This window comes from Saccopteryx leptura, chromosome 11, assembly GCF_036850995.1.
Source record: "Saccopteryx leptura isolate mSacLep1 chromosome 11, mSacLep1_pri_phased_curated, whole genome shotgun sequence".
NCBI lineage: Eukaryota > Metazoa > Chordata > Mammalia > Chiroptera > Emballonuridae > Saccopteryx > Saccopteryx leptura.
Window position 1 is genome coordinate 21,114,257 of NC_089513.1, and position 25,521 is coordinate 21,139,777.

General features: G+C 52.0%; 1 protein-coding gene across 6 annotated transcripts in view; it reads right to left on the reverse strand.

Annotated features, from left to right (window-relative positions):
- Nucleotides 1-25,521, reverse strand: part of CTIF (cap binding complex dependent translation initiation factor) — a 274,127-nt gene that overhangs the window by 89,819 nt on the left and 158,787 nt on the right. For 4 of the 6 annotated variants that reach the window (XM_066352399.1, XM_066352395.1, XM_066352396.1 and 1 more), the window contains 2 exons: nucleotides 3,813-4,305; nucleotides 630-929 (listed from right to left, as the gene is read on the reverse strand). In XM_066352399.1, coding sequence (XP_066208496.1) covers nucleotides 630-929; nucleotides 3,813-4,305 — 793 coding nt within the window. The remainder of the gene's footprint in view (nucleotides 1-629; nucleotides 930-3,812; nucleotides 4,306-25,521) is intronic. The other 2 variants (XM_066352400.1, XM_066352398.1) reach the window with 1 other exon arrangement.

Sequence of the window (25,521 nt, forward strand, 5' to 3'; positions counted from 1 at the left end):
AGCGCGGACTCTGCCACCCACGGAGGAAAGAATGCAGAGAGAGACGAAGTTCTCGGGGGTGGAGGGAATGTGAGTGGGAAAGCACCAAAGGAACAAGACAGTATGAAATCATCCCGCTCCCCTTTTTCAGGAAGCTCAGCGCATCGGCGGACAGACGAAACCTCTCCTGCTCGAAGCCCAGATCTAAGCACCAGCCACAACCAACTGCACCACCTCCAGAGTCGGGGGGAGGGGAGTTTGGTCCTGGGGAGGAGGAGGAAGGAAAGAGAGAAGTCCACAGCCAGTTCGTGTCTGCTCGGACGTGGAGAGGTCAAAGCAGAGCCTGGTTAAGACCAAGAGCCAGCCCTCTTATCATGGAAATAGAAAGAGGGAAAGGCTGGTTAAACATGACGCACCTATAAAATTATATTGGTCCATCGTAACCATGGAGCACTCACACAAACACACGTAAATCCGGCCACTCATCCCTTGCCCCCCTGAGTGCCTTTTTATTTTCTATAATTAATCGGGCAAGGGTGGAACTTGGGGAAAGTTCAACCGTGGTCAGAATTTGCAGCCTTCTCTCTAGTAATAACCCACCGGGGGCGGGAGGAGGGGGCGCGGCGGCGCAGCTGTTGGTGTCGGGTTACCTGAAGCATGTTGAGGAGCAGGCTCCGGAACTTGGTCCCTTCCACCATGAAGAGCGCCATCTTGTCGCAGAGCTTGGCAGCGGTGAAGGCAAAGCTGCGGTCAGACACGGCCTTCTGGTAGATGGTCCGGACGATCTCGCCCAGCATCTCCTCGGAGTTGGTCGAGTTCTGGGCCTCCTCCATGAAGGTGGTGAGCTTGGTGTCCACGTCGCTGCTGTTGTTCCGCATGCTGTTCAGGATCTCGATCAGCTTGTCCATCTTGTTCTGCTGCGGGCTGGTGGTCTCCACGGCCACTTCATCCTGGGGCATGGGAGACAGACCGAGTCGCGCCTGAGTGGAGCCACGGTTTCTGTGTGTCGGGGGGTGGCCGTTGGGGGGCGGCTGCCACCCCCAGAGAGGACCCAGTCCTACCTTCCAGAACCTGGGGTCTGATTCCCGCCAGGCACGCTGATCTCCACCAAGGGTCCTCAAGCCCCATGGCTCTCTGCTGACTTTTCCCTTGGACTCTTTGACATCCTGAGCTGAGCCTTCTAGTGAGTTCTACCACTTACCCTGGATTCTCATATATATATTGGTTCTGTTGGTCCACTTGTCCATCAAAGATCTCAATCCAGAAATTATTTAATAGGACTTATAAAGGATTAAATAAGATAACAAATAAAAAAGTTGGGCTAAAGGGAAAATGAGGGCAAGAAGACCAGGTCAGGAGGGAAGGTGGTGTACAACATGTTTGTTAAGCTTGACTGGGGCCAGTGGTGCAGTGGATAGAGCATCAGCCTGAGATGCTGAGGCTCCAGGCTCAAATCCCAAGGTCATGGCCTGAGTGCGGGCTCATCTAGCTTGAGTGTGGGATCACCAGCTTGAGCACGGGGTTGCCAGCTTGAGCGTGGGATCATAGACATAAACCCATAGTTGCTGGGTTCAGCCCAAAGGTCACTGGCTTTAAGCCCAAGGTTGCTGGCTTGAGCAAGGGGTCACTGGTTTGGCTGGAGCCCCCCAGTCAAGCCACATATGAGAAAGCAATCAATAAACAACTAAGGTGCTGCAACTATGAGTTGATAATGCTTCTCATCTCTCTCCCTTTCTGTCTGTCTCCAAAACAAACAAACAAACAAATAAAAAGCAACAAAATGCTTGCTATGCTGGTCAGAGGTGCCTGTGGAGTAGCCCTAGGTTTCCAGGGGTCAAGGGTGGCTGTGTTCTCTGGGCATAGGGATCTCTGTGGACACAGTTCTGGCTTTGTGTCCTCTGGAGACTGTGCTGGCCTTCTACCCACAAACACACACACCCTGGAATCCTCCAATGTGTCACTGAAACGAGTGGCACTGCTAGGAGGGAAATTTCCGGCGGAAAGCCCTCCGCCCTCACGAGGTTCCAACACCACCGCACCTGAGCCAGGCTGGGGGAGGCAGAGAAGGGCACCTGGCAGTCCCAGACGTATTTACTCAAACACAAGAGGCTGGTGGCCGAGAAGACAACCAATTTAATGGCTGGGGTGTGAGGGCAGGATTAGGGACACAAAGTGAGGTCCACACTTGCCCTCTGTTCTCCACCAGGACAGCTCTGGGCTGGGAGGCACAGCTGGGGGTTCTAGCATCTGCTCTCTGCCTCTAGCCATACGGCTTTGGGAAGCGGTTTCCATCTTTGGGCCTCATGTTCCTCACTGGCAACAGGAGGAGGTTATACTAGAAGGTCTCCAGGTTTCCCCGAGCCCTACCATGGTCTGAGCCCATGTCCTCTGGTCCAGGAAGCCTCAACTGAGGGGGGTCCTGAAGCCAGAGAATGGGTGCTATGGCTCTACCTTATCTGTTCTATTCCTCTGGCCCTTACCCACCCCACTGCCTAAACACCTGGGCCTCAGGGAAGGACAAGTGGTCTGTATGTGGAATAATAACCATGCACGAGGGTCTCTGCATATGTTATGACATTTAATCTTCATAGTCTGTTTGCAAGGTGGTTAATACTATACCCATTTTACTGACAAGTAAATGGCCTCAGAGAGATTCGATAACTTGCACAAGGTCACCAAGCCAGTCAAAGGTAGAGTGCAGAATGTTTGCTGGGCCCCAAGCCTGCGTCATTCTCACTCTGTAGGACTGTAGTCAGAGTTAGTAGGCCTGGAGAGAACTTAGTGAGTCACCCTCTCTCCCGGCTGGGCTGTAGCCGTCTGTCCTGGGAGCTGTTGCGGCGATGACCGCACACTGGTCATCAGCTGGAAACTTCTTCTAGTCTTCTTGCGTTGGGACATAGGGAATGAGTGAGGTTTTCCTGCAGGATCTGACAGCTGCAGGGCCACAGGGAGCGGCAGGGTGGGGGATGCTAGGAGCAGCGTTTCTGCCTCAAGACTTGACTGGGGAAGGGGTCTGACCTGCTTATCCTGCTGGAGTATGGGCCTGGGCCTGGCCGCTGGGGAGGGAGGTGGAAGCAGAGACAGTAGGGAGAGGACAGGGCGGCACTCAGAACCTGGAGCTCCCCCCAAAGCCTCTGCAGGAGGACTCCATGAGGCCTTTGTGAGGAACGGTTCCTCCCTGAGGTGACCTTGCCTTCGCCCTGGGCCGGGGAGGGGAGCTGGGGGAGCACAGTGCCTCCGGGGACAGACCCTCATCTCTCCTCCGGAGGCGTGGGGGTGTCTCCTCCTGAATTTGTGAGCCAAGCTCTCTGATGCCGGGAGTGAGGGCCTCCTTAAATTTTTTCCCTGACTCCCTTCACTGGCTGCTGGTGGGCGAGGGGGGAATGAACGGACAGGCTGAGCCCTGCTCGCGCTGTGTCCTACTCACCTGTGCTCTGACCCCGGCGGGGACCACAGCCTGGCTGGCACTCACCTCAGGAGAAGCACCAGGCCCTCTGATCTTACAAGCCCGCGTTTCCCCAAGTGGCTTTTAGCATGGACAGGGCAATATCTGACCCCAGAGAATGCTGGAGGAAAGAGCCAAGACTTCCCTACACCCTCCCACCAGCCTCAGGCACGGGCCTCTTCCTCCCCTCCCCTCGTAGCTGCAGGCTGGAACCGAAGGGTCCACTTGGGCCTCTTGAGGGGCCGCAAGGTGAGGAGCTGCCATGTGCTGGAGGGGCTCTTGCAGAGCTGGCCACCGGCCTGGGGCTCCTCAGACCCGTGCCTCCCTACCCACATGCCTACCTCACGCCGTCCTCCCTGGTGTAAGAGAACAACGGAAATTCAATTACCGGTACCTTTTCCTTCAGCCTCCGCCGCAGCCTGTCTTTGGAAGACGGGAGCAGGGTGACTCTGGGCTGCTCCCCCACGCGCTCCGGGAGAACACTGTCTTTACGCTCCGTCTCGGCCTCGGGGGCTCCCGGCGGCTGCGGGGGCAACCCCTCGGAGGCCACTGGGGCCAGGCCGTCGGGGCTGCGGGGGGGCTCGAGGCCGCTGTGCTCGGGGTCCCCCAGCATGTCCTCGAGCTTGGGGCTCTCCATGGTCATGGTCTCTTTGGCATTGTGGTAGGCGCCTTCCTCCCCCTTGTCGCCGGGTGGCTGCTTCATGTTGCCGTGGTGCCAGCGCCGGTTCTGGCTGTAGCCATGATGGGTGGGCCTCCCTGAGGGGTGGGGGGCCGAGCCCCCCTGGTAGGATTTCTGGTGGTCCCTGTTGTGTTTGGCACTGCCCGGCTGGTGGTCACCATGCTGTTGGGGCTTGTTCCCTCCTGGGGGTCTCTGCTGTCGTCTGCAAACCAAAGAGGAGAGGCAGAGAGGGTCACTGGGTAGGCTGCTCGGTGCCTCTATCCAAACACTACAAGAGCGATTCACTGAGTTGCTCATTGGGTCATTCTTTCCACACCCTCACTGAGCCCCTCCTGGGTGCCAGGCTCTGTGACAGGGCCTGGGGATACAGAGGAGAATGAGATGACAGGTCCTTGAGATTACAGAGGCTTTGAGTCAGTCCTTGATTTAAAACAAATACTTTGATTCTCATTATGCTCATTAATACATGTGCAGGGAATAAAATGAAAATGATACAAGAGAGTATGCAGCAAACTCTCCTAACCGTCTTCAGCAAAAAACTGAATGTGGAGCAATTCAGAATGTGGTGAAAGAGCTTACGCTTGTTGATGGAAGAAAGCACGTGTAGGGATATGTGCAGCACAGTGCCTTTTTTTTTTTTTTTTTTGTATTTTTCTGAAGTGATAAGCAGGGAGGCAGAGAGACAGACTCCTGCATGCGCCCAACCAGGATCCACCCGGCATGCCCACTAGGGGGCGATGCTCTGCCCATCTGCGGGTTGCTCCGTTCTAACTGGAGCCATTCTAGCACCTGAGGTGGAGGCCATGGAGCCATCCTCAGTGCCCAGACCAACTTGGCCACGGGAGGGGAAGAAAGAGATAGAGAGAAAGGAGAGGGGGAAGGGTGGAGAAGCAGATGGGCGCTTCTCCTGTGTGCCCTGGGCAGGAATTGAACCCGGGACTTCTACACACCGGGCTGACACTCTACTACTGAGCCAGTGGCCAGGGCAGCGCTATATTTTAAGGAAAACATTTATAGGCATAGAAAAATCTGGAAGGATACACACCAAAATATTAACATTGGGTTTTTCAAAATGAACATGAATTTATTTTCCTAAACTTTTTATGAGGTAATCATAGAGTCAAATGCAGTCGTAAGCAATATTACAGAGGGATCTTGTGTATCCTTTACTCAATGTCCCTCCATGGTAATGTCTTGCAAAACTACACCCAAGATCACAACCCGGAGTTTGACATTGACACAGTCAAGATCCAGACGAGTTCCATCACCACAAAGGGCCTTCATGTCCCCATTTAACAGTCACACCCACTCCCCTCCCACCTCCTCCTCCTTAGCCCCCAGGGAACAACTAATCTAGGCTCCATTCCTACCATTTTGCCACCTTGAGAATGTTATATGAAAGGAATCCCGCAGGACGTCACCCACTGGGATTGACTTTTTTCACTCAGATGATTCCTGGGGATTCATTCCAGTGGTGGTGCATATCAGTAGTTCAGCCCCTGTCACTGCTGACGAGTCGTGTCCCACAGTGTGGCTGTACCCAAGTCCAACCATTCACCCGCGGGAGGACATCCGGTTGCTTCTGTTGCTTCTGTGCTATGTATGCACAAGCTGCTCGGGACACTTGTGTACAGGTTTTTGTGTGGACACAGTTTTTACTTCTCTGGGATAAGTGCCTGGGAGCACCATTGCTGGGCTGTAGGGTAGTTGCAGATTTAGTTGTTTTTCTTTTTCTTTTCTTTTTTTTTTTTTGGTGGGGGGAGGGGATTGTCAAACTGTTTCCCAGAGAGGCAGCACCATTTTACATTCCCATCGGCAGTGCCTGAGAGCTCTCCAACCATTATTTCTTGGGGTAATTCTTCAGCCCCACCCTTTTTCACATCTACTTTTTGGACTCCGAGGACACATGAAGCACTGTTCATTCTTTCCCAGTCTAATTTCTCTTGTGGCTCAGGCTGGCTCATTTCGATTGTTTTAGCTTCCAACACACCCGCTCTTTCCTTTGTTCCCTCCATGTGGCTGTTGAGCCTATCTATCTATTGAGGTTTCTATGTGACTATTAAGTTTTCTTTTGGTTCTTTGCTATATTCTTCTATTTCTTTGTCAAGATCTATTTTTCATTTGTTGCGAGTACATTCCTAATTGTTCTTTGAAGCCTTTTTATGTTGGCGGCCTTCCTACTATCTTGGATGATTCTAACAGTTCTGTCATCTCAGTATTGCCATCTATGTCTGTTTCCATTCAGCTGAGATTTTCGGCTGAAACCTGGACATCTTGGGTATTATGGGACGAGACTCTGGACGTAGTCAAGCGTTGACTCTGCTTTCCTCTGGCCCTGCTCCAAGGGGGGAGGGCTGCCCCGCCTCAGAGCTTCCCCCCTGGGCTTCCTTTGACACCTAAGGGGTGTCCCCTTCACTGCTGGCTGGGGTTGGAGTACTGGATCCCCCACATTGACACGGGGTTTCTTCTCACAACCTGGGGAGAAGGGTGGAACCTCAAGCCCTCACTTGGCCTTTGCTGGCACGTGTGGGAATGGAATCAGTCTTTTCTGGGGCATTTGCCTAGAGCAGAGCAGCTATGGTCTAAGAGCTTCCTATCTTGCGATCTGCCCCTTTCCTGGTCTTTTGCCCAGAGAGGGCAGGGTTATGTCGGGCTCTCTGGTTCTGCCTGTGCCTGTTGGCATTCTGGGTTGCCAGCTTCTTTAACTCCAAGTCTAGGATCTAAGAGGCCAAGAAGAAAACTCAAGGAAGTCACCACTGTGTCATTCCTCCGGTGCCAAGGTCCCCAGCCAGTCGGCCTTCTCCCCACCTTTTGGAGTCCCCTTGTGTTTGTTTTTATGGTATAATGCTCAGGGGGTTGGTTGTTGCATTGACTTTAGTAATTTAAGAGTCATAGAACCACCTGTAGCAGCCTGGTACATTGAACTCAGCTTTTCCAACCTTGTCTGGTTTCACTCTCAACGGGCCCAAGGCTTTAAGTTCTGGAAGATGGTCAGTTTGCATTGACAGTAAAGAGGGGTCACCAGCATGGACCCCCAGGGAAGAGCCAGGTCTCTTCAGCAGAGTCACCGAGCCAGGTTCCTCCCAGAAATCACGAACTAGTCACAAAAGGAATTCCACACACGCCCCCCGACTCCCCGGGGTGCCATCTGACTGTGACTTGTGAATTCTCTCTACTTTTATTTTTCAATTACTTTCAACTAATTGGCCCTTTCTCCTTCCACTGTCTTTGTTCTTCGAGGGTGAGTAATTTTCATGCCCAGAGAAGAACCTTGGAAATTCCCTGGTAGATCATGCTTGATTCTCACAACTTTTGTCATCCTTATTAAGAATTTTTGTGGTGCCTACAGCTACGGCCCAAGGAATGCCCCCAGAGAATGGCTGACCAAGCCCTTCCCAGCATTTGTCTTGAAACTGGCTTCCCAGTTACCATATCAGGGATTTCCCTCTTTCTGCCCCCAATCCACCCCTCCCCTCAAATCGAACATAAAGTCTTCCCTCTACCTGGAGGAGGAAGGGGTAATTGCTACATGGCTGGGGGTGGGGCTGGGGAAGATAAAACACTCAGAGAGAATTCAGCTGTCTTTTCAGAGCTTCTACTGGTCCTCCCTGGAAATATTTTTTTGGGGCCTAGAATTCCATGTCCCCTTAAGTTCAAAATACCTTGGAGCCAGCCAGCCCCGTCAATGCAGCAAAGACAAGAATGCCGGGTTGTTGGGCATTGACTGGTCTTCCCAGACACACTCTGCCGACTGGCAGGTCCTCTGCACAGGTGGGGTGATGCCTGTGGCTGGGAGGTGAGGCCTGGGAGTCTGCCCTCAAGGGCCCCCTCCTAACTGGGCAGGCAAGAAGGAGTCAGACGGAGGAAGGCTGATGCTCTCGATGGTATAGAAGATGGCTGGGTGGCTCCAGGAAGGGCAGGGAAGAGACGGATGCCATGGAGGCAGGGGGCACAAAGCTTCTCCTCCCTCTTCCTTTTCCCTGCTCAGGGCTCCCCTTCATTCTCAGTGTGCCGCAGGGCAAGCCAGAGGAGGCTCCGGAAGGCGATGTCCCACACAGACAGCGTGCAGAGGCGCTCAGAAAGGTTCCAGGCTCAGCCTGGCCACTCGTCACAGCACCCAGTGCCCACCTCCTGTCTCTCCTCAGAAAGGTTCCAGGCTCAGCCTGGCCACTCGTCACAGCACCCAGTGGCCACCTCCTGTCTCTCCCCATTGCTCTCGGATCCAGTCCTCTCAGGAGAGAAAGACTGAGTTACAGCTGTGACCTGTTGTGGTGACAGCCCCATGAAGCCCGCATCCTTGGCCTGGGAAAGGGCTACGAGGGCCCTGCCCATTGGAACAAACTTGGGGCTGGGCCTTGGTCCCTAACAATGCAGATCCAGGCTTCCCTGCTCTGGCCGTTCACAAACACTCATCAGTGGTCACTGGCTGAGCTGGCCCAAACCAGCTCCTCTCCCTTCCGTGTTTGCTGGCCCTGGGTGTTGTCGACACCTTCCCCTAGGGCAGGGTCAGGAAACTTTTTGGCTGAGAGAGCCATGAACGCCACATATTTAAAAATGTAATTCCTTGAGAGCCATACAACGACCCATGTAGATTACGCATTATCCAATAAAAATTTGGTGTTGTCCCGGAGGACAGCTGTGATTGGCTCCAGCCACCCACAACCATGAACATGAGCGGTAGGAAATGAATGGATTGTAATACATGAGAATGCTTTATATTTTTAACATTATTTTTTTTTTATTAAAGATCTGTCTGCGAGCCAGATGCAGCCATCAAAAGAGCCACATCTGGCTCGCGAGCCATAGGTTCCCCCGACCCCTGCTCTAGGGGCCAACTGGCTGCTCACCACAGAACCTGTGGGTTTAGGTTTGTCTAGGTTGGGGACTAGTCGCGTTTGGTCCCAGCGGCAGGCAAGGGAGACACACTGGTTTCCGGTACCCGGATAGGTAGATCCAGGCTTGGAGACACAGTAGACACGCAGCTTTGCAGCCCTGCAAGCACACAGGTGGGAGTCCCCCTCCCTGACTGCTTGTTATGCTTACTCTCTGGGGGAACTGTCTTTGGTGGCAGTGGTGGGGAGGAATGGCTCAGGAGATAAGATGAATATTCCATTTGTGCTACTGAAACACCTGCAGTTAGGAGAATAATGCTTCTTTTTGAGAATGGAAATTGTCAGTGTACTGTTTCCATCACTCATTTAGTTTATTCTTTCTTCTTTGGGTTCTGAAATCAGATGTTTTGTTTCACTCTAAGATTTCTCTCTTTTATTAAAAATAAAATTATCAGAACACCACAGCTGCATTTTGGGAGGTAGGTGTTGGGAGAATAACTTCAGATTTTGTTTTAAAATATGATTTTAACAGCAGCCCCAATGCAGACAAACATCTCTGTTCATTTTTTTTTTTAAATTTCATAATTGTTCCCAACTAGATATTCTGAGGGCCACTGACTTATTATGGTTCCCTTAATGTCGGACACTTTACCACATAATTTGTAGGTCTGCTTAAAAATTTCTGAAAGCAAAATTCCTAGGGCAAGTGGTTTTGAAACTATGCATGGGTTCATATTTCTCGTCTTCAGGAAAAGTGATGACTGCTTATTCTGGAGCTTAGGCGCCTCCACTCCTGCCCACCTACCCACGCCCTGCCCGGGTCCCACCTTCCTTGTCCCAGCCGAGAGTAAAGAGCCAGAGCGAGGGGTGGGGGTCGTGGGGGCTGCTGCTGAGCTTGGTGTTGGCAGGTGGGCCTGGATGTAAAGGTGCCACCTCACTACCCACCCCCCCCAACTTGCAGAATGACTGTGAAGCTTAATGAGGAAAAGCATATATTAACTTAGCACCTACTATGCACTTGGGGCTGCATTAGATGATGGGACTCCCCCGAGTCTGTTCTGTAAGACACTCCCTGTCAGGCCTGTGAGACGGCAGCCAGTGCAGGGCCTGACCTGACCACTCACCATTGCGTAGCTCACGGTGATCTCGCCTCTCTGGGTCTGTGTTCCCATGCCAGGGGTGGCTGGCGAGGGTGACTTGAGTGATAGCATGACAATTTTAAAGATGGGAAAACAAAGGTTCAGAGAGGTTGCCTCGTTCCCTCCGGGTTGCCCAGCTAGTTGGTGGGAAGCTTGTCCTGGAACTCCGTTCTGGGTTCCTACACTCAGGGGCTGCCCGAAACACTCTAGGACTGGATTTCACCATTGCTTGTTTGCGGTCTCGGTGCTCTCTCAGGTCTCTGGAGCACCGAGGGCATCACTACAAAGCCTTGACAACCGAACCACCCTGTGATCGCCAGGGCCATCGTGGGCTTTCCGACCGCTATGAGGGTCTCGAGCCAGTCCCCCGAGGAGAGTGCCCTGTGCTTCAGGAACGCCGCTGCTGCCCGGACCGTCAGCCAAGCTTTAGTCTCTCCCACCCCAACACACCATGGGACTCTCCTTTCACCTAGAGTCGGGCAGGAAATCATTCAAGACTGAGATGTCTGCCAGCCAAGGCAAAGGGTCACGCAAGAAGTTCAGCATTTCAGTGCATGGTTGGAAGTTTTAGAAACCAGATGTTTATTTACCTGGCCAAAGGGATGCCCTGGATTGGAAATGAGTGGGTCTGATGGGTACCTCTGTGCCCTGAAGGCCGAAAAGAGACTTTTCTCACTCACTACGTAATAAATGAACTAACAACATGATGAGGGAGAAGGCTGGTTCCTTATTGCTTCGTTAATTAAGCATGTTCTGAGATTCTGCTCTGCCTGGAGGTTAATCAGGTGCCAATGGGCTTGCCCAAGGCAACATTGCTCCTGGAACACTCCCCAGGGAAGTTGGGGGGGGTGATGTAAACTGTACAGCTGTCCTTAAGGAGTCTCTCAACACCTCTCCTAATGCCAATCCAGGCTTCAAGACCAGGATTTGCCCGGAGCCTCCCTAGCCCCCACAATGTCCCTCCTTCTCTCCAGACTCCTAATGTGATTATGGTCTGATCACCACGGGACGAGGCAGAACCTTCTCTAAATCTCCCTCAGGGTCTGGCACGGGGTTGGGCATGCATGCATGCTCATGTGAACCTGAAATACACCAGGTCCTGGGGACACAGCATTGACACAGAGACAGGGCTGTGTCCTCATGGAGCTTAGAATCCACTTGAAGACACAGATGCTAATCCATTAATCACAGGAACATGTATCTGGGTACAACCAGGGACAAAAGTCATGACAGAAAGAAGCAGAGAACAGCACAGGGGTTCTGTCCTGGGCTGGTCCGGAGGCAGTAGCAGCTACTTAATTTGCGGGACCCAATGCAAAATAAAACATGGGTTTCTTGTTTAAACACTATTAAGAATTTCAGGACAGCTGCAGCAGAGCCCTAAACCAAGGGTGGCTCTTCTGAAGGTGGGTCCTTGTGTCATTGCTCAGAGTGCCCACCCATGAAGCCAGCCTTGGCCAGAGGGCTGCCCTGAGGAACGAGACTGGACCTGAGATCACAAGGAAAAAAAGCACGCTAACATGTATGAAGCACTAACTGCTTGCCTGGCTAGGCATGGCTTTCACTCAGCCCTAAGAGGGGCAGACTACGGCCAACCCCGTTTATAGAGAGATCAGTGAAGCACAGAAAGGGTGAGTACTTGCCCTAGCCTACACAGTTTGCAAGAGACAGCTTGGATTTGAATGAAGCAGTCTGGCCTTAGAATGCATGTCCTTAACCACCATGCTCTCTTGCCTCCTGACTCTGAGGCTTGTTCCAGGGTCCTGAGGACCTGGGGCATCCTGCACACCCCTGCTGAGTCACTGGAACCCATTCAGGGGACCCTAGGCCTTGGCCAGAGCCTGTGGGGGAAGGGGCTGTGGGCTGGCAGCGTGGGCCAGATCTGCAGAAGCAAAGGCCCAAGGCTGAGCCGAGGGCACAGGGAACGGGGAAGCCGAGGCCCATGGGAGGGAGCGCCTGGGAGCGCTCTGGACGGGAGCTCTGAGTCGAGGTTTGGAAATCCGGCCTTCCAGCCTTGGCTCCACTGCGTCTGGGGAAAACCACAGAAGCCACGTGTGGCCCTTGGGTTTCCATCTGTGATGGGAACAATCCTTTCCTCGCCACAGCCTGCCAGTTCCTGTGGCTGGGGCTGGAGGGCCGGGCTGGGGGTGGGGTCCAGCTTCGGGTGGCCCTCTGGCTCTGCTGCTACACTCTCGGGGAGGTGAGAAGCAGCTGCAGGCCCTTGCCACCTCCCGCCATCTTGGCGCAGCCCAGAAGGCCATGGGGAAAGAGCTTTCTTTGGGGTATTAGATGGGACTCAGTCTCATTCAACTGCCGAGGCATTTCCAAGGCCCTCGTCTCGACCCCAGTGGCAAAGCCAGGGCTCTGGGCTCTGGGCCCACCTTGTCCAGCTCCATTTGCTGAGTGGCTTTGGCAAACCACCCAAGTCCCATGTTTCAGTATTCCCACCTGCAGAATGGGAATATAAGTCCCATTAGGTGGGTTTCCACATCCTCTGCATTCCTGCTTGGGTCACAGGGCTGCTCTGAAGTTACAACACAATCAAGCCCTGGAGAGCCCTTGGGGAACAAAGGCACATTACAAGTACGAGGTATTATTTTTGTTCCAGGGTGAATCAGGCATTCCAAGAATCCTTGGCCTCATGTGTTCGGAGGCAACGTGATGTCATGGGAAGAGCACGTGGCTGCCCCGGTGGAGGGTTTCCAGGGGAAGGCCCTCGCCCTTCCACCTGGCCCTGCCAAGACTTGCAGTCTCCGAAGTCTGGCCTGTGGACCCTCAGTGCAGCCTGCTAGTGAGTCCAGGCCTCCAGCCATGGATGCAGGTCAGTCTCAGCTGGGATGCTGGACTTTCCAGCTCTCACTACCAGCTGCTAAACTGACCCAGTCATGTGAATCAACACCAGGAAATACAATCTGGTGATGCCACCTTTCCGGAGTCTTGAGATTCTGCCAGCTCCTACCTACTTCTCCAAAAGAACCGAGGACGCCCAGCTATCGGCGTGAATTTGCCTCACCATGTGGCCTCCCCCAGCCCCTCACTGCCTGGAATACAGAAGGTGCTCCACACAATTTACCAAGAAGCAACAAACACACTGTCATGGTTCAAAGTACAGACTTAGGAGCCAGAACAGTCAAGTTCAAATCCTAGCTCTGTACATCTAGCTGAGCAACACTGGGCAGCTTCCTCAACCTCTCTGGGACTTACCTTTCTGATCTGTAAACTGGGGACAAATATAGTACCTGATCTTTTAGAGCTCTTGTGTGTTTTAAAGAAGTTGAAGTAAATGTTATTTGAGTGATGGCTTGTAATAATATTACATTGTAGGTTTTCCAAACAATATAGGAAAAACCTATCAGCTATTCGAAGGAAATGATGAGCATTAGCACACCCATAGCACAGGTGGGAAAACTGAGGCTGTGAGAAAACAGGCTATTTCAACGGTCAGGAATAGGGGAAGAAATCCCAGGATGCCCAGCTTTTGGCTTCTGCTCTCATACTGGCTTTTAGAGGCTGAATTCTGGACATAGTTTCTCACCATGAAAATCTTCATTGGCAAATACTCACCACCACCATCCCAAGAGAAACTCTGCAGAAGGGGTCCCTCCAGGTGTGGGGGGCCGCCTCCAGCGGCTTCCTTTACTCCCAGCCGAAAGCCTAGCCCTCACTGTCCGCACAGCCGGCCAGTGGGCCTTGGCTGCCCCATGTTATCTCACTGACTGTACGCGACTTCAAGGCCCACTCAGAAACCAGCCTGTTCCATCCCCTATTTGAATATCGCCAACTCCATGAGGTGGAACAGCCCTCAAGCTGGAAGAGGCGGGACAAAGAGGAAAGGGAGTAGACAGCAGGTCCCCTGAGAGTTTTAATTCCCAGGTGTGACTACCTGCCCAACTGCTGAGCCCTTCTGAACTGTGTGGGAAGGAAGGCCAGGGAATAGCCTGAGCTCACCTAATGCAGGACCTTTCTCACAGGGGAGCTGCCCCACAATGGAGGGGGCTGCCGGGAATGTGATGAGCTCCCCATCCCTGGAAGAATCCAACCACTGACCAAGAGGTATCTCCGGAGACCTCCTATCCCTAACCTGCCTATTCTACAATCAGCATCTCCTCCAGGAAGTCCACCTGGGTCCCAGAAGTCCTCCTAGGAGTTTTCACCTGGAGAGGCAGCATGATACAGTCAGTCACAACTTGGGAACCCAACCTAACCAGGTTCATATCCTGTTTTTGTTCATGCCTAGCTGGGTGGTCTTGGACGAGATGCCTCGCTTCTCTGCCCCTCAGTTGTTGAATCAATCAGATAGCCCACATGACTGGAAAACAGGTGAGGGGTAGAGGTGGAAGGGCTGAGCTAAGGCTCACCTTGCCCACTTGGACCTCTGCCTCAGCCGGTGCTGAGGGGCTCTCGGGAAAGGGAAGGGAAGACGGCTCCATCATGGGGAGCAGAGCACTCAGGACAGGCCCCAGGCTGGCTCAGCGCTGTGGGCGGCGGAGCAGCCTCGGGCTCCCGGGCTCTCCAGGAGATCTCCGGCCGCAGGCCCGCGTCAGTCCGTCTGCCATGGCACCCTGGCTGCCCTCCTGGGACAGCCTCCCCACTCCCAGCTTCATCACCGACAGGGCTGCTCTGTCCCTGAAGGGCCATTTCTCCAGCCCAGGAAGGAGAGGAGATGTGAAATGGAGTGAGCTGGAGCAAGGCCTCCCGGGGCCCCGTGTTTCAGCCAGGGCTGGTGGGGCTGACAAGCCCATGGCGAGAAGTGACAGCCAATGGAGAGCCCTCAGCCAGGGCTGGTGGGGCTGACAAGCCCATGGCGAGAAGTGACAGCCAATGGAGAGCCCTCAGCCAGGGCTGGTGGGGCTGACAAGCCCATGGCGAGAAGTGACAGCCAATGGAGAGCCCCTCAGCAGCCTCACGCACTTCACGGGCCCCCGCCCTGCCCAGCCAGCTCAGGACATGGCTGCCCAGCAGATGGGCTCACGGGCAGGAGTCATCCAAAGCACAAGGGGAACTGTAGCACGAGTGCTGGCAGCCTTCAAATTAAACACCGATCAGCTAGGGTTCAATGTATCTATTCAGGGATGGTCAGACAGGTGACGAGGACTTGCTGAGCAAATGCTGGGGGTACTACAGCTTAGAGTAGTGAGCTTAAAATCAACCAGAGATTCTTTCTGACAGTGGAATGACAATGAGGATAAGTGCTGGAATTAGAAATCATTTGGCAACCATCATCATAATAATTGTTCCCAGCAAGAGACGTCAATGGAAGCTAGTAGGTGAAAGTTGGAGAAAAACAGATATTGGCACAGCCTCAAAGTAGCTCCCCACAAGTTATTTCTTAATTACTAAGGGAAATCGCGTAACTTTACAGTACAGAACCTTGGCAGAGGCCTGCCTTCACCAAGAAATCGAAGTTAACATCACCAGTCATGAGACGAAAAAACAGCATGACTCTCCTGATAGGATGCTCAGAGGAGGGTACAACATCACCAAACATGTTTAACCTGAGTCTAATCATGAGGAAATAGCAGAGAAACCCAAGTTGTGGGACCTTCTACAAATAACTGGTCATTCTTTAAGAGTCAGTGTCACGAAATACAAAGATTTGGGAACTGTCCCAAGATGAAAAGAAACTAAAGATGCATGATGACTGAATGGAACCCATGGTCTAGTGTAGTGGTCTAGGATCACTGGAGACATATAAGGACTGCAGAGCAGATAACAGTATTGCATTTACACTATTTCCTGATTTTGATTATTGTATTGTGGCAGTGAGAAAAAATGTCTTTATATAGAAGCACACTGTGAAGTCTTTAGCAGTAAAAAGGCATTATTTTGGCAACTTACTCTTAAACAGGGCAGAAAATGTATATGAGAGAGAGAAAAAATTTGGTAAAAATGTTCATAGTTGAGGAATCTGGGCGAAGAATATGTGGGAATACTTTGTACTATCCTTGCAACTTTTCTGTGAGTCTGAAATTAGGTCAAAATAAAGTTTTAAAAAATGAGTAAGATTTGAGTAGAAGGGGAGAAGCGGAAAAGACACCAGACTCACAGGGCTTCGTGGAAATTCTTCTTAAGTCATTTTCTTACATTCCGAGCAAGCCAGATAATATACAGTAAAACTGAGCACAGAGGGTCCTGCTTCATGAACGGCAGGTAAAACTACGGACACCCTTGCCCCCTGGGGTGGCCCCACCACAGTGAACATGGAGCTCACTGTGCACTTGTGTCCTTGGGACCCAGAGGAAGTCTTGAATGGAACTCATGCATCCGGGTACAATCTGAAGGTGTAGCCAAACTCCTAGACCCCAGGGACACAGGCCCAGGTGGACCCCAGTCACCATCCCTCATAAGCAAATCAGCTTCCCTTCTGGGACAGAACTTGCAGGGTTGAGCTGCCCAAGGCGAGACTCTGTTCTCCAGTGGGCACCTGTATGGCACCGACCTGGAGACCTAACTCCTCACTAAGTGGGTTAAAGAAAGTATTTTTATTTTTATTTTTACATCTGTGGAAACTGAGGCAGCGTAGTGGGTTGGTCACAGCCTTGTCGAACTCTTAGATTCGAGAACTCCTGTCACAGGTGATACGTCCAGATGACACAGGGTGCGGCAAAAGTAAGTTTCCGGTTGTTTGTAAGGAAGGTAATAAATACAATAAGTAATAAGTAATAACACAAGAATAAACTCTTTGTTTCACATACCCACAACTGAAAACCTACTTTTGTCTCACCTGGTATCATCTTACAAACACCTTTAGGAATTTAAAAAATATTTTGTCCTTTCTGATGGTGTATAATAAAGAAGTTATTTTACGTAAAACATGGATTTTATTTTATTTTATTTTATTTTTTTATGGATTTTAGATTGATATGTTATTGAGAGCAAATTATAAGGTTCATGTTTAATAAAACCTTTAATAACATCCATGAATGAAGGCAAAATTTAACCGTCCTCCAATTATAAAGTGATGCCTTCTCTTTAATTTATTGTAAATGAGTTATGAAAGCAAAGGCATGACTTTTCTACAAAGACAGTTCAAAATACCATATTACCATCACCTTGTGGTTTTGGAACCAGACACACACTAACATGCAGGCTAGAGTTTGACTATATAAGGCAGAGAAAGAAGCAAAATGCAAAAACTGATTTCATGGCCCGCTGTTTGGAATGCTTGAATTTTATGTTTGTTTGCTCTTTTTAAAATATAAATCAGCAGGCTCATTTTTGTAATTTTCTTGCTTTGTTTCTAAATGACGAGACCCAAGAATTTTCAGGAAGTGCTCGCAGTCACTTCTGCCCGAACAGCAGGGCGTGAGTGTGGAGGGTGTCCCGGCGAACAGAGGGGGACGCCAGCCGGGCTCAGTCTCTCTCCAGCCCGGGGGCGGGGGCTCTGCAGGCCCAGCAGCCGCCCCACCGCACTCCGACCAGATGAATGTCTGCTCAGATCCGGGCAGAGCACCGAGGCAAACGTGCAGATTTATTACCACTTGTATGTTCCTTGTGAGCCAGCCTTTTAATATCAGGGCTCTTTAATGCTTCCTGCTTTAACCAACTGTCCATTATGGGTAAAAATTAAATATTTGTCTAAGGATAAAAATAATTCCAAACTGCGTAATGGTCAAAACCACCAAAGTGGCTGAGTGATGGGTTGGCCGAGGGGCTGAGTCTTGGGATGTTCTCTGATCTCGTTAAGCCTGGCGCTCACTCCCCCCCACCCGGGTGGGGTCTATGCTGTGTGGTTCTGAAGGTGAAAAGGTACTCTTGGTGTGGGGGGACGAGCCTGACTCAGGCCAGCCAGGGCTAGGTTCAAATCAGGACACTGTGCCACTGCCCCACTGTGTGCCCGGAGCAAGGCTCTTATTAAGTCTGTTCCTCAGTTTCCCACTTGGAAAACGATAATAAGGAGTATTGCTCCAGTGCCTGACACAGAGCAAGGGCTGGGTAAGGAGCCCCAGCTGTGCCCACTGCTGTCCTGGCAGCACAGGGACAACTCGGGACTGGGTGCAATGCTCTTCCCTCCTCCTCTTGTGAACCTAGGAGGCCTGAGCCCAGAAGTCCCCTTCTCTGGCAATATTATCCCTAGGGTTCTGTGGCCACCCAGCCTCTTCACGGAGCCCCAGGCTGCGGCTCCACTGTGGGGCATGCGGAGCTGTTCCTATGCTCCCTCTGGCCCCATGGGAGTCTCAAAGTCTTGGAAATCCACTGGAGGTCTGAAGGCTGTGCCCCCACCTGCCTGCCCCTCCCCCCGAGTGTCCATGCCCATCCCCCACTCAGCACATCTCTTCTTGGGTCTCAGCCACTGGAGTCTGCCCCCTTCGGGACCTGTCCTGACCACCCAGCTCCTGGCAAATGTCTGTCCCTAGCATCTTTCCCCTGGGTGGATGGTCAGTGTCCACATGTTTGCACTGTGTCCACAGCTCATTCCGGCAGGGCTAGTGAGACCACATCTTGCTCTCCTGCCCCTGCCAGCCTCACTACAGGAAGCATCGGGCGCCACTGGAAACGGAAGTTTAGGTTCTTAGTGTGGGGTTGTGGGAATGTGGGAAGAGGTTTCTGAGCTGGGGGACAAGGAGGGCATTTAGGAGGCATCGGAGTCAGCAGATTCACTGGCCCTCTGTTCCCTCTTGTGCTCAGCATGGCCCTGAGGGCAGCGGGCGAGAGGTGAGGGTGCCAGAGGGCAGTCTCGCAGCACAGCCCGGAGCCCATTCCTGTCAGGTGGAAAACCAAGGTGGGACTCTCCTGGCCCGGGTCAGCAGGGTGGTGTGATTGAGGGGTGGATGGCGGCTGGTGCTGGCAAAGGTGTCGGGCGGAGCTGGGCCCAGGATGGGGAGGGGGTGGGGGGAGATTCACGCTCTCATTTCTGGTGGCACTTTAGACCCACTGAGTACCCACTGCCTGGTGATGAGCACTGAGGAAGAGGGACAGGCAGAGTAACAGGAGCTCTGGCCAGAGAGGTGGGCTCCCAGGCTCCACCCCAGCCCTACTGCTAACAGCTGTGTGTTACCGGGTTAATGAAAAGACCTCTCTGGGCCCCTGTTCTTTTTTGTTTTTGTTTTTGTTTTATAAAAACAACGACTATAATAATGAATTGTACTTGACTGGTACTTTCTATGCCTAAGGCAACATTCTAAGAACACAAATTAACTGATTCAATTATCCCCACAACTCTATGGCGTAGACAGCAACATTATTATCCTCATTTTTAAAGCCGACAAAACAGGCATAGAGAGGTTAAGTAACTTGCCCGGGTCACACAGCTAGAGAGTGGGAAGTTGGGAGAGGCCAGGCTATTCTCTCAGACTTAGCAGAGAGGTGGGGGCTAGACAAAAGGACTGCTAGCAATCTGTTTGTAATATTTCTATAACCCGTGAGTAATACTTCGATGGTCTGTTTTTGGCTGCCCTCGGCTTCCAGTGGACGCCAGTGGGAGAGTGCAAGTTGCTGAGCCCACTCTGTGCTGAAGCCAGAGCTTCTCTGATCTCCGGGGACACAGAAAACAGTCAAGGCGGCCGGGGGCAAGGACCCGAGTCCTCACAGCCACCTGACTGATGGCTATAAAACCCTGCCCACACCTGGTCATCTCGCCATAAATGCCCAGGACCGGCCCGGCACCCCGGCTCAGGCAGTACATCTGCTCTCCTGGGCACAGCAAAAAGGTTTGGTTGCATTTCAATTTAATTTCTATTTATAATTATGTAAAGTATTTACATGGTGCCCAAGTTAAATCTGTAAAACAAGGTATTCAGCGATCTCTACCTGCTCCTCCTCTTCCCTCCATCCCTATAAATAACCATTTTACTGGTTCTATGGTTTATCCATCCGTTCATTATCTTTTCTTAAATTAAATTCATTTTTCTACTTAAGTGTAGTTTGTATACAATCTTATATTGGTTATATTAGTTTCAGGTAGTGATTCAATGTTTTCATACCTTACAATGGGATCACCCCACTAATTTTAGTCATCGTTCGTCACTGTGCAAACTTATCCCACTATTATTGACGATATCCTCCTTCCCTTTTAATCTATCACCCCACCCTCTCCCTCTGGCAACCATCCCTTTGGTCTCTGTTTCTCATTGTTTTTACTATAACATGAATATATATTGACATCTGTCTTTTCAGGGAGAAATGATAACATCCTATACATGCTTTTTCCACTTTCCTTCCCCCCACCCCTGCTAATGTTATTTAATGTCATTTATTCCTCTCTGCTTTTTATTTTTAGGGATAGATTTTCTTTCTTTTTTCTGGGTAAGGAGCAAACCATCCCTGAAATTCCGTGTGCAGCAGCTTACATGAGAATGGGTTGTTCTGGGCTTTCTTCCCATTCTGAACTTCCAGAACTCCCTGGTTCCTGATGACAGGCAGGCCAGGACCTTGCCAAGTGCTGGACATATCAGGGCAGGAATGGGGAACCCAGGTTACATACAGTCTGGCTCTGCCAAGGTTAAGTGTTTGACCATGGGGAGCCCAATCTTGCTGCAGAATGAGACGCTTGGACCAGATGAGCTCTCTGAGCTGTGGGGTGGATGCTGGAGGTCTCTAAAAGGATCACATGTGGGAGCTGTCCTGGATTTGTCCTTGGTAAAGCCAAGGAAGCAGCCAAGCCCCTTCTTAGGGGAAAGGGACACAGACAAATTTCATCATGCTACAGACTCGCTCCCATCCCTAGCTTCTTTGCAAGCAGCCCAGGGCTGCTGTGTTATATGGCAGCACATGGTGGGTCATGGAGACAGAGCTGTGAGCAGGAGGTGGGGTGAGCACGCCAGGCAGGGGGTCAGCAGGGAGCAGCCAGCTTGGCAGGTATAGTTCTAGGGTGCTCACAGAGGCCAATGGAGTAAAACAGCAGGGGACCAGGCAACCGGGCAGGATGGCAGAGGGCTTTATGGGGGAGCGAGCTCCTGAGGCCAGCCTGCCCCTACAGGAGGCCCCTGTACTCTTCCTGCCTGAGGCTTGACCAAGTCACCTTCCCCAGGAGAGCCATCTGGAGCCCGGGGCTCACTGGCCACATTGGTGCAGGTCCAGAAAGTTCCTGATGCATGAGGATTGCTTTCATTCATTTTCCATGGAGACGATTCAGACCTGGAGCCAACCATGCTATCTGTTTTTCCTTCTCTTCCACAACCCCCAATGCAACTCACACATGTGAAGGCAAGAGACCAGGAAATAAATATGGCAAAAGAAAAATCACTGGAAGAACAAGAAAGAGCAAAACCCTGAGCCATCCCAAAGTGGCAGTCTGGGTGGAGCTTTCCGCTGAGCTGTGCCTCATCCGTTCCAGCCCCCGTCCTCTCCCAAGCTTCCCTCCACAGCTCCGACTTCCGCTCGGTGCAGCGGGAGACAAAGAGGACCCCAGGCCTTGGGGACGTTGTGCAAGCTGCCGAGCGGCCCAGAGCGTGCCAGGACCAGGCCGGCCGGCTTCAGAGCCCGGAGGGGCACAGGCATCCATCCAACCCCCTTCACCTTCCTACCCAGACGTGAACTACATCATCACCGCGCTTATGGACCGCTGCCCCGTGGGGCCATCCAGGAAGGGGCGTGGGAGGGGAATCCACTTTCTGCACTGCCCGCTCTTGACTCAGTGTATCTTGGAAGAAAGAAGATGAGGTCTGAAGCTCCCACCCAGGGGCGGCTGGGTAATTGCCGGTTTTCATAACACTCGGGAAGGAGCAGTTGCTGCTATAGAGAAGCTGGGGAAAAGGCGCCATGGCAACCATTCCCAAGAACAAGGCCACCCTAACCACCGGACCACCCTGGTGTGCCCTTTCCGACTCCCCCGCTTCCTCTGACACACAGGGTCACAACCGGCCCAGCCTCCCCGAGCCTCCATTCTCCCTCTACAAACAAACCGGGGTGTTCCTGCCTCCGCCCCGTCTAGGGGCTGGGCTCCCACTGAGGACCCGGGTGAACGGGGAGCACTGACCCCTCCTACCAGCCCTAAGCACCCTGGTTAGGACAAGGTTTCCTAAGTTGACTGGGAAACTTCATCACCAGCAAACACTCCACAGACTCCAGCCTGAAAGGATGAGGACTGGGCTCTGGGCCTCCAGACAGGAGTGCGAGGCTGCCCTGGGCACACTAGGAAACACGCGTCCATGCGGATACCCTGCCCTGCCGTGCTGCGTCTCTCCCTCCAGCGTTCCATCTCCTCTCCTTCTTCTCTCCAGCGTGAACTGCCCTCCCTCGTACCACCATCCACATGCCACAGTCCCTGCTGTCCCCTTCAGTGACGTCCTCTCTTAGCCTGGACATCTGCATACAATCACGTGTCCATAGCTTGGTGCACGGGGTCCACACTCTTCGCTGGTCTTTCCGGCCCTGGCAGATGGCCTACCTCCCTGACACGCGCTCCCGTCATGGCCCCTCGGCAGCACGCCCTGCAGGCAGGCCAATTTGCCCACTGTCTCTGCCCACCACATCAGGCAGGACCCTTAGGACCCTCGCCTCTGCTCAGTCCTTCGCCAGGAATGCACTTTTCCTTGCCCTCTGCCTGGCCCCACTAGAGAGATGGATCATGTTCTTCCTCCTCCAGGAAGGCTTCCTGGCTACTCTAAACCTGAGAACTCTTTCCTTTCTCTGAAGTTCCAGGGCCTATGGCCTGGAATTAATAGTACTTTCTCTCCTATGTACACGTGCGCACGTGCACACACACACACACACACACACACACACACACGAAGGCATGCACACACATGCAGGCACGTTCATGTTCACGCACACACAGACATAGAGACACACGTGCACAAACACACACATACCTGTACACACATATACCTGCACACAGATGTACAAAACATATACCACATACATGCACCCCCCACACCAATGACATTAAGTGTAAACTGTCCATACACCTTTTCTCTCCAACTAGACTGCAAGCTCCTGGAAGGCCAGGCACTGACGATGTCTGTGAGAACCACTCAGGAGAACGCCCCTCCGGACCACAGCCCCCTTTCCTAGCTCTGTTCAGCTATCTGTACAGGGGCTGGTGACAGCCACTGCTCCCGTCTCTGAAAGAAGACGTTCTCCCCTCCCCCAGAATGATGCCCAGGTAATAAACAGGTGTAAACGAATCTAAGTGAATTCTAGGATTCGGACAATTTTAATATAGCTAATCTGATGTCAACTCTTTGACCATAGTAATGCTTGAGGGGGGGAAAGCCCTGCTCTGTTTCCGGTGGGCAGTCATTGCCAGAATGAGGGGCAGCTGTGACGGTCTCCCCAACGCCCAGCCCCAGACAGAGGGGCAAGGCCACAAACCTCCTCCAGCCTGGCCTGTCCCCCTGATGGACGGTCCCATCTTGTGTTTGAGCTGGGGCTCACAGGGCAGGCTCAGTGGGGTTTGAAGGCCCCAATATCCCAAATGGCCTTGCAGAGAGAAAACCCTGCCTCGGGGGAGAAGGCCAGCTCTATTTCCAAATAGCCCCTTTATGGGACCCCAAATTGCCACTAGCTCCATCAGAATTAAGACCTCCTGCCAAAACACACAGGGGAGTCTTAGGATGGGAAGCTACACCTCCAGAGACAGTCTCGTGGTGATTTCCAGGGACACAAGGCTGAGAGGGGGCTGGGCACACATTCTGCAGTGGCTGATGGCAGGGCCAGTCTGACAGTGCCCCACAAGGACACAGCCAGGAGGAGGCGGGGCGGGTATAGTTCTCCCACAACACTGCTCTTACAAAACTAAAAAACCCTTGGACAGACTCGGAGTGAATTTTCTTCCTTCTCAACATGCCCAGGGGCTTTGTGTTGGGATAGAGGGGGTGAGAAATAGTCCGGATACTACAATATCTGGGCACACCACTTTCCAGGACCGGCTCAGGTCTGCATGGTCCCACCTGTGTCACTCTTACAGTGGGCACACTGGCATGCTTCCTCTGCCTCCCGGACAAGCTGTGGGCTGCTACAAAAAAGGCTAAGACACCTTTGGTTATGTTGTTAATGTGTTTATTCCTTTCTCTCTGACTCAAGGAAGCCTTCCTTCTCTTTTTGACAGACTCAAGTATTTTAATATGCTTCCAGTTAAATCCTAATGTGATAATCATCGAGATTATAGCGTTTAAGGAAAAAATTAAGTGTGTGTGTGTTGAAAAATTCTCATTTCCTGAAACTACCTGCTGGACCCCTGGGGGACAGGTATGTTCCAAAGCTCATGTGACAGTATTCTCTGGCTTAAAACTTTCCCCTGGGAGGGAACATTCTAAATCTTGCTCCAATGCAGAGAGTAGCCGTGGACAAGTAGGATGGACTACAGAGAGGAGAACAGGATAAGGAAAGCACTCTTGGAAAGATTTGAGTTGAACCAGATAATAGGGTAAACACACAAAAAAACCCTAAACCCAATCAAAGCTATTGGTGAATTTTACTAGACCATATAGTCCAACCTGACCAAGAGGAGGCACAGTGGATAAAGCGTCCGCCCAGGATGCTAAAGACCCAGGTTTGAATCCCCAAGGTTGCTGACTTGAGCACAGGCTCTCCAGCTTGAACATGTGGTCTCTGGCTTGAGCGTGGGATCATAGACATGACCCATGGTTGCTGGTTTGAAGCCCAAGGTCGCTGGCTTGAGCTCAAGGTCACTGGCTAGAGCAAGGGGTCACTGGCTTGGCTTGAGCCCCCCAGTCAAGGCACAGTGAGAAACAATCAATGAACAACTAAGGAGCTGCAATGAAGAAATGATGGTTCTCATCTCTCTCCCTTCCTGCCTGTCTGTCCCAGTCTGTTTCTCCCTTTCTTGCTAAAAAAAAAAAAAAAAAAAAAAAAAAAAAGTTCAAAAGAAAGAGCAATGATGCAGGAAAGGAACTATAAACAGATAAAGACAGCCCCAGTGGTCCCCACACGCTTCCATTCACACCCCTGTGTAGTCCTTTCCCACACTGTACCAGGGTTGGTCTGTGTGACTAGTAGAACATGGCAGAAGGGATGGTTTGTCACTGTTGAGATTAGGTTACAAAAGATGTGGCAGCTTCCACCTCTCTCTCTCTCAGATCTCACTCTGTTATGAGCACCCTACAGAGAGGCCCACATTGCAAGGAAATGAAGCCTCCGGCCACCAGCCAGCGAGGAACCAAGGCCTGCCAACAACCTATTGGTGAGCTGGGAAGTGACTCCTCCAGGCCCATCTGAACCGAGTCTTTAGATAGCCACGACTCCCGCCAACAGCTTGACTGTGATCTCATGACAGACTGTGAACCAGAACCACCTACTTCAACTGTCCCCGAATTCCTGACCCCCAGAAACAGTGTGAGATAAGAAGAGCCTGTTATTTTCAGCCACTAAAACGTCTGGGGGCAATCTGTCACAGAGCAGGAGTTAGCTCTTACAGAGTTTGGTACTTGGAAGTGGGCGCTGTCATGACGGAAGTCTGAAGTGTGGGAGTGGCCTGGGAACCAGAGGATTCTGGGGCGAGCGCTGGTGAAACCTAGCAGGCCGTGGAGAAACTGTTAGCAGGAA